General features: G+C 26.2%; 2 protein-coding genes across 2 annotated transcripts; one reads left to right on the top strand and one right to left on the bottom strand.

The window, feature by feature from the left end:
- Nucleotides 1-1,034: 1,034 nt before the first annotated feature.
- On the bottom strand, nt 1,035-2,042 carry LOC114380748 (gibberellin-regulated protein 12-like). The gene is made up of 3 exons (XM_028339784.1): nt 1,887-2,042; nt 1,419-1,449; nt 1,035-1,326 (listed from the first exon to the last, which is right to left on the bottom strand). Exons 1-3 carry the CDS (start codon nt 1,950-1,952, stop codon nt 1,142-1,144), a joined length of 282 nt encoding a protein of 93 aa, XP_028195585.1. The 5' UTR covers nt 1,953-2,042; the 3' UTR covers nt 1,035-1,141.
- A 5,362-nt stretch (nt 2,043-7,404) lies between these two features.
- On the top strand, nt 7,405-9,555 carry LOC114382038 (glycolipid transfer protein 2-like). Its single transcript, XM_028341269.1, has 6 exons — nt 7,405-7,600; nt 7,695-7,750; nt 8,630-8,760; nt 8,872-9,007; nt 9,166-9,309; nt 9,397-9,555. Exons 1-6 carry the CDS (start codon nt 7,411-7,413, stop codon nt 9,430-9,432), a joined length of 693 nt encoding a protein of 230 aa, XP_028197070.1. The 5' UTR covers nt 7,405-7,410; the 3' UTR covers nt 9,433-9,555.
- The last annotated feature ends 369 nt before the right edge of the window (nt 9,556-9,924 follow it).

Genomic DNA, 9,924 nt, shown 5'->3' with positions numbered 1-9,924 from the left:
TATATTATTGATCATATCTACTAGTATCCAAATTCATATGCATATATTTTTTTTTAAATTAATTATGGTTCCTTATATTTCAAAATGACATGTATATGAAAAAAATTATGAATAATAATATTTTTTATTAATTTAAAAATAAATAAATATTTAATTTAAAAAAATAAGAAATCAGTTTTATGTTATCCCGACAACTTTATAAAACATTGCGTCTATCTCTCTCCATCACAATAATTTATTACATCTTTCTCCCTGTTATAAGATTTGCCTATTTGCAGTTTAATTACATAAGAGCATTTAAAATACAGAATTGTTTAACTGAGTTGATTTGTGGATTTTATCATCTATAATATCGCATAGATTTAAGAATTTTACGCAAAAATTACTCTAATTCTTTGATTGTTAAAGTGAGTGCTCTTAACTAAATTTCTCTCATTTTATATTCCTCTCGGTTTAGAGATACAAGTATTACAATGTTATTTCTTCATATATTAACGCATACAATTTAATTTATTTTCCTTAATACCATTAAAATAAATTAAACTATTTTTCTTGGACAATGGCCAATATTATATTGTTCTCTCCTCTTATGTTCACATCCTTTTCCAAGTGATGTACTTAAAGTATTATATTATCTTAGGCCTCTTATCTTAAAATAGATAGTTAAATTTAAAATATTTAAAGAATATAGTGCTAAAATAACAATCAAGAATAAATTTTTTGAGATAAATATATTCATTACACTTATTAAAAAAAATCTTTATTTTCTTTTAGATTTAAATTTTTTAAAAATAGAAGTCTTTTATTTTATTTTCCTTGTTCTTAAACAAACAAAGGGTTAATGATTATTCATCCTAAAATTTTCACTTTAACTTCTCCCTTTGCCAATTTCTTTAGAAACATTTACGAATCAACAATTATTTTTATTGTTTATTATTTATTTCTTGATATTAAAATGTTATTATTTAATTTATATATCGTCTTTTTTGTGAATAAATTAAAAGTGTAGGATTGATGGTAAAGAAGTTAAAGGATGAAAATAAGATAAGCGCAGACACATTTATTTACGGAGGGCATGCATATACCATAGCACGCCACAAGAATACACATTTTATTGATGAATATCAATAATGAAGTTGAATTAGGGGCACTTGGGTGTTCCTCTCTTTGTTTTCCAATTGTTATAACATGGACATTCTTCCTTGTGACCATAGGTTCCTGATGGAACGCACAGACATTTCGCACAGCACATGTTACAGAAGTTCAGGCACGCCTTCTTAGTCCGATCAGCCTTTGAACAACGATAATCGCAAGCCCCCGGACATTCTGAATTAATAATGCAACCAATGTTTCAATTCTCAACATCAAATTTTGCAACAACAAAAAAGAAGTCTCAACAATATGACTAGAATCACTACCTTGGGGCGTAAGTGATCCTTCGCCGCCACCCTATAGATGTAAAAGGAAAAAAAATAATCAAAAGTCAAAGGGGAGAATAAATAATATACATGCTGCTTACACATTTGAACTATAATTATATTTAATTGGTCTCATTCTAATAACATGTAAAGCTTTCATTCAAAAACTGTGGACAAGGGTGAGAGAAGACAACAAATTCTTAAGTAAAAAATTAATATATTTTGAATATTGTACGGATAATTTAAAACCAAATAAATTAAGAAATCAAAAGAAAAAATGTTTAAAATATAAAAAAACGCAATTAATCTAAATAATAATAAATTGAAGGAAAAAAGTAGAAATAACAAAAAGTATCAAATGATAATAAAATTATATGATCACTAATCACTGTCTATAGCAGGCTGCTGGAGTTTTCAATATATATTTATCGCTGTTGATTATATAGGGAAAGAAACATCATCACTCACATAAGCAACTTGAGTCACAAAAGCCATGACAAAAATAAGAAGAAGTGCACACACAACTTTAGTCATGATGCTTTGATTGGTCTTTCTCTTGGAACAAAGTCTAACTGAGTTAATTAGAAACTGTGCGATGGTCAAGGAGTTATATAGAAACCCTGCGAAGGTCAAGGAGTTATATAGATGCAAATAGAAACAAGTGATTGGACACAAGTAAGTAATTAATGTATTGAAATTAAGGTTGAATATTTGAGTATTATTCTCTCTTTTATTAAATGCAATCAATTTTTATTAAATGCATTAACATATATTTTGAGTCAATTTTATTATACAATTATCAATTCTGCAAAAAATGATACTATTTTTTTTAAATTTAATATATATAAAAAGTTGTGTTTTATTGGATGATGACAAGTGACAACTCCATATTCATTCATTGTATACTAAAGGCAATCAATTCTTATTAATTAAATGCATAAATGTAATAAATTCTTATTAAATGCATTTAATTCTTATTAAATGCATAAATGTAATCAATTCTTATTAAATGCATTAGCATATATTTTGAGTAAATTTTATTACTTCATTTATTCTTATTTATAAGATCTAATTATCTAATTCATCAAAATTAAAAAAAAAACATGGTTAGTTTAGTTAATATCAATAGGTTTGTCTTAAATTTATAATTTAAGTCTAAATTATCATTGTAATTAATATTTTTTCTCTTCTAATTGCTTATCAATATATTATATCTTTCTTTAAATTAAGAGTATTTATAGTCTAAATATAATTAATACAACAAACATTATAGATGAAATGTTATAAGAAAGGAACACTCAACATTTCAAACTTAAATTTTATAGATAGGAATGAAGGGAGTATATATATATATATATATATATATATATATATATATATATATATATATATATATATATATATGCGGGGGCGTGGAGTGGATTCCTTTCGCACACATAAAAAAGTTTTTCTTTTGCAACATACGTCCCCTATATTTAGACCGTATAATTATATTTGTTTATATTGTTTTGTTCTGAATAAGATGGTAGTTTGCTTTAATTTATACAATAGCATAATTAAACATATACATGAAAGTTCAATATTAAATTGAAAAGATATTAACATATAAGTTTGTTCGGTAAATGTTATCCATCATGCACTACATATATAAGATCCTAGACAATACGATTACTGCTTATTTTTATTTAAGCTAGGTTATCCAAAAATTCAGAAAAATCCTTTTTCAATCATTAATATGAATTTTAAAAAAAATAATAAATTTAATCACTACAAAGAAATTATATATCAATGAAAAATGTTAGTCCTTAGACTTATCTTATAGAATGAGGTTGAGGTTAGCAAAAACTGTAGAAGTCAGGAATTAAAAAGAATTATATTTAATTATGTAATAATTATTCCATAAACCATAGGATTGGCTCTTGGAATTGTAATTTGAATTAATTCTGTAAAGACTTTCAAATATCTCTAGAGAATAACTACAGGCTTATCGAGGGGTTGAATTTAGAATTTAGTAAATTTAGTTGTATATTATAATTTATGGGATAGGTTTTAATATCCTAATTCCAAAAAAAAATTTGAATGTCATAATTAAAATTTAGAATTTCAGTTCTAATTTCATGTCTCAATTTTATATCTAATTCTGTTTTTTTTCTTCACTTTTTGATATTAGTGTAAAATATTTATAAATTTTGCTAATAGTTAGTTTTCCCGGATGAATTTTATTGGTCCCCTTTAGTTGATTCACCTTTTCAATCACGTTTTATTTATTTTTTATTCATAAAATTCAAGTTTAAAATTTTACTTAAGTAAATCAAACTCAATATTCCTTGAATCAACGGCTTATTGATCAATTATAAAAGACAATAATAATACAAATGGATTAATATGAACATATATCAAGTCAAAGAAGAAAAAGATTTTTTTTTCTTGGAACAGAATATTGTTGTTTTTAATCTAATATAATAACATATAATTAAATTGTGCTTTTGGTTAACAATAAAGCAATTTTTTTATATATATTTCTAAGGTGAGAACAGAATCTTTCCATTTCGACACTGACTAGCTAACCCAAAATAGAATTTAAATTTGTAATTATATTAAAAACTCTCTCTCTCTCTCTCTCTCTCTCTCTCTCTCTCTATATATATATATATATATATATGAATTCAAGTCATTGTCATCGATATATAAAAAGACTACATATAATAATATAGATTCTCTCTCTCATTAAAATTGTTATTGGTTCAAAATGAAAATCCAAGGAGAACACACAAAAATAAAAATATCCAAGGAGGATTGACTTCTTTCAATATATATATATAAGCATATACTTTACATATTTTCATGAAGAAAGATTTTCAATTAGCGCGCATTAATTGTCAATATAAATATAATGATGTTAGTAAAATAAAAACAATATATCAAAATGTTAGTAAATATTAGCGTGAATTTATATTATAGCTTTTTTTTTTACAAAAATTTAGATTATAGCTAGAAACTCTTTCATTTATCTTCTTCAAAAATTAATTTTAGCCTTTTCTTCAAAAAATAATTTTAGTTTTTTTTGAAAAAAAATTAAACTAATTTTAACTTATAAGAAAAATTTAATTTAACTTAATTTGTTTCTTATTTTCCTTTTCTAATATAATATTTTCCTCCTCTGGTCCATCCCAATGTATATACGTGCATACATTAATGAAAAGAGAATTCAATTTTCTCTTGTCATGTTTTTCTCAAAACTCTTAAATGTTGCCAACTACTAGCTCATATTTTATATAAAAAAATACTCACATAATATTTCATTTCCATTTTTAGATATGCCAATATAATTAAATTTATGATGAGATAAAATAGATTCAATCAACTGCTACAATAAAGATAAGCGTTTAATTAATTACCAACATACATATTGTTGGTTCCAATGGAATTAGATTTAAGCTTGGTAAAGTAGTTTTCGAGTTTAAACAAATGAATAAAAAATATGATTGAGAAAGAAAATTTCTTTCAAAATGATTAGTTAAGTTTGTAAAAAAAAAATTAATTATCATCAAAAATTACTTTACATGAATATAACATTGTAACCTAAATTAAAAAAAAAAAACATGAGCACTCAAATATATTGAAGTTAATGATGTCGACGAATTATCATGTGCGAATTTCAACAAACAGCATCCATCAATTTTAAAATGCCTCAAGTTGTCATACATTGCCTCAGAGATTCCCTGCTACCTTTTATTCTTTTCTCTCTTTATATATATATATATATATATATATATATATATATATATATATATATATATATATATATATATATATATATATATATATATATATATATCAGGATGCATGCTGCTTGACGATGAATCTGTAGACTTTTATGTCATAATTGAACATGATCAAGAATAAAAAAAATAATTTGAAACGTTCAACCGTATCCATATATGAGCAACTGGCTCACCGCCTGGACAAATTAAAATTAAAATGCATTTTATTCAGCTTATAAATTATTTGAATTCTGAATCCAAGGCCTGGTGCATACAATGATAGAGTTGTCGTTAGGTTGCTCAACAAGTGGTTATGAAACGGAATAACATCCGGCAGAACAGAACAATGATTGTCAACCTAATTACTCAAAATTACGAAAATTTCCTTGTTTAATTTGTATAGTATTTTGTTTCCCTTAAAGTAAGGTATTTTTAGAAGTTACAGGACTAATAATCTCTGAAAAGAAAAAGAATGTAAATTAAAGGACAATTCCTCCATATGTATAACTAGAAATCAAACTCATATATGTCGTGTGTAATTAAGGTCTAAACTATTAGTCATTGGTGTCTTTTTTTTTTTATATATATAAATTTTATAGTAAATTATTTATCCTCTTAGTTTTGAATCCGATTCCATTTCACATGTATACGATATATTTACTTTTTTTTATCACTAATATCATCATCATTGTCTCTATTATTATTATTATCTCTATTATTATTATTATAGCAAGATAAATTGTATTGAAATAATTAACATTTAAAAAAATATTATAGTAAAATTCACATTAATTAATTAATTTTTTTTTATATTATCTGTTACTCTCTAAATAAAACAGAATAAAAAGTTATCTTACTTTGTGTCATTCACTCCCTGAATCTTAATAAATGTGCGTGTAATTAGTCAACTGTAAAATGAATAATCACTTCCAAAATGCTACAATTTTTTGCCAGACCAGAAATGATAAATAACTTCGTGTGTTGGATAAGCTATATGTACATAGGCAGTATAACTAGGTTATGATTCGGATAATTTGGAAACTTGTTTTAATATCAACATGCATGGATTCTGGCAGTTTCCGGATGGCGATGATGTGATGTATTAACATTATATTGTCCATTAAAGTGGATGTCTGATGTGAATATGATATTTTATTGAACTTTGTTTAAGGGTAAATCATATCAGTCAATTAAAGAAGTTTTCTACATTTCAACTTATTAGGTACCGTAGTTTAAGCCAATTTATTGATAACCTTTTTATTTTTTTTATGGGATTATCAGATTTAAACTTAAATTCTTAGTGACTTTAATAAGCTAGTAGTGAATAGTTAGAATAGTTTAAGGAGTGTTCCAAAATTAAATTCTCATGTATTATGAGGGTAGTTTCATTTAAGATATTATCTATTTTGGTAGCATCAATCTTTATCCCATATGGGACTTTTGGTAACTCATCACAATTTTATTCTTATTAAAAAATATTTTGATGGATTGATAAAAAAGAGTGTTTATAAATTATCTTTAGTTACAATTTTTTTCTTCTATGTGAGACTTTTGACATACCAAAACAAGGAGTATAAATGAATCAATGACACCAATGACTAATAGTTTAGACCTTAATTACACACGACATATATGAGTTTGATTTCTAGTTATACATTAAAAAATTACTTATAGTTTAGACCTTAATTACACACGACTTATAGTTTAGACCTTAATTACTTATTTAACTTTTGCAATTTTGCTCGTCATCAAATCACAAAACATTAAAAATTTTGCCCACGCAAAAATAAAACGTCACAATTAATACAAAACCATAACAAAATTTATTTAATTGCGACGGTTTAAGAAAAAACATGTCACAAAACATCTTAAGTTTGACAGTTTTTTTTTTTTACGATTTACAATGTTGTGTAAATTTGCGGCTAAAATTTGCAATTGTTTTAGAAACAAAAAATTCACGATATTATGAAATTTTGGAAGGAAAATGTAATTAAACCTTTCTTTCTATCTCTCTTTTTTTTAATACATAATCTTATATTTACACTCTTCTCTTTCTCTCTAACAGTCAACTAATATTGGATGTCTAATGCATCATTTTCCAAAAAACAATTAAACATAAATAGAAGTCGAATCATGCTATAAGTCTAATAAAGTATTGGATATAGAACCCCCCAGATGTGTGCTGCCGCACGCAAACATGCGTATAAATATAATATGCATTACTGAACATGAATATGGAAAGGGAAGGGAATAAAATGAAGAGCACTAGGAGAGAAATGGAGAAGAAGTCAGAGATAGGTTTAGTCATTGAAGAGCTTTCTATGATAGCCATAGTTAAACCTGGTGAAAATCATGACTCTGCTCACATCCCCACCAAGCTTTTCCTCTCGATTTGTTACTTGGTTCTACAAGTTCTTGGTGAGTTTACTGATTACTCACTTTATCTCTTTAATCATGTTCAAATGTGAATGTGACTTAACACCTAAAACATTTTTCATTATGCGTCTAACAGATAAGATTGGGCCAACAATGGCTGTCTTGAGACAGGACGTGTACCAGAATATTAAGGTAAAGAGAAAAGTCAAGGCAGAGCCATATCTCACAATTCATCAACTCACCAAACCCCTTCTCTCCGTACTATTACTATGGGTTTTTCTTTCTTGGCTTAATTGTATATTTATCATTCAACTTTTATTATTTTACAAATTTTATTATTCAAGTTTTATTTTTACAAATTTTATCACTGAAATTTTCACTTTTGATGCATTTTATCACCATTGATAAAAGATGATGATTTTAACTATTGATATAGTGACTTTTACTTTGATTATATTTACAACCAATATAGAAAATCACTTTTGATGTATACAAATTTTAAAAAGTGACTTTTTACATCGTTTTGTTATCAATGTAATGATAAATACAAAAAAACTTGTAAATTTAGATCATAAAATTTGCGAAACATTAAAAGTTTGATAGTAAAATTTGTGGGAAAAAACTTGAGTGCTAAAATCAGTGAAATTATGAAAGTTAGATGCTAAAATTCGCAAAAATAAAACTAATGTTAAAATTCAAAAAATAATAAAAAATTGATGATAAAATTTGCAATTAAGCATTCTTTCTTTTCTTCTAAGTTTTGGACTTATTGGTTATTTGCATGAAGTTAATTTAGCTACTCCAAGTAGTAACGATAAATTATTAGATTGTTTAAGACTATTTGATCCTTATTAATGTTCACATGACATGCAATCAAGATTTATTAATTCTATTTCGTAAATTGAAAAACTAAAGTGCATATCAAATAGAAATTGGTCGAAATCATGGACACTAGGTGCTCCCAGATTACCTAATAATTTCTCTGTAGTTGACACATAGATGCACATTGGTGATCATTACTCAACTACCAGTTATTAGTTATCTTGTGAATTGAATTCTGTTTCGTTGCAGACATTGGAACTGATGCAGGAATCAAATCCCTCATTGCACTCGAATTTGGTTGAGATATTGAAGTCAGAAGCAACCGAAGGCAATTCTTGGAAAGGGTCAAGCTGCAGTAAGGCCCTTGTTTGGCTCACTAGGTGAAAAACCACAAATTTATCTAATATAATATATGCTTTGTTATTCCTCACATTAATCAGCAATATATAGAAAGAGTTCCATAAAATTATCTTTCTTGAGCTACTTTGCAGGACCCTGGATTTCACCTCGCTGTTGTTACAAACACTAGCAAATGATCCTGAAAAGAGAATGGAACAAATAGTTGAAGAGGCTTATGATGTAACTTTAAAACCGTGGCATGGATGGATTTCATCAACTGCTTTCAGAGTAACACCCACTTTCTTTTTTCCATTTTTTAAGCAATTCTCTGCTTGGTGATGGCCACTTTTTCAGCACATTCTTGATCTCATGAATATCTTTACTTCAAATAAATGTAGCAAAATTTAGCATAGTGACCAAAAAGTTTGCATTATATGGAATTGCAGGTGGCTCTAAAACTGGTACCTGAAAGTAAAACATTCGTGAATATTCTTAAAACTGAAGATGAAAACTATGACACCCTAAAGGAGAAAATGCAGATGCTGGTTTCTCTGTTTGTGCCTTTTCTTGAGGATATGCATTGTATTCTGGTAAGCTTCATTTCCTGCTTCCAAGCATAATATTAATTGGTCATGAAATTTCCTGTTGTGTGCTTATTATGAATATTTGTTTTGCAGAGATTGTACAACTTGGACAAGCTAAAGTCAACCTGAAGTCAAAGAGAGAAGAACCAATGTGTAGTTTCATGTATTTTGGCTTTCTTACGAGAAATTATTAAATGGTCCCACATCAATCATGACTTCTCTTAATCTTCAAACACTTGTTATTAAATATTATTATTCTTTTCTTGTATTTTAAAAAGTTATATATATATATATATATATATATATATATATATATATATATATATATATATAAAGATTGATTAGGATCTTGCACCTAGACCTCATAATAATTTCTCCTTCGTATCATATGGTTACTTCCATGTAAATGAAGATGTAAATAGCTTGTATACCAACTGATAAAAAAAAATATAGTTTGTATACCATAATTATGTAGTCTTGGAAATATTATTCCATGAAATAAAACAAAAGAATATTACTTTTGTGTATTTAATAAAAAATGTGTTTGGTTAACTATAAAATTAATTGAGAATATTTTTTATATTCTCAGAAATAATTAAGACATACATTTGGTTAAATTAT

Source organism: Glycine soja, chromosome 13, assembly GCF_004193775.1.
Source record: "Glycine soja cultivar W05 chromosome 13, ASM419377v2, whole genome shotgun sequence".
Lineage (NCBI taxonomy): Eukaryota > Viridiplantae > Streptophyta > Magnoliopsida > Fabales > Fabaceae > Glycine > Glycine soja.
Note: the sequence above shows the minus strand (reverse complement) of the source record. Positions and strands in the feature narration are given on the sequence as shown.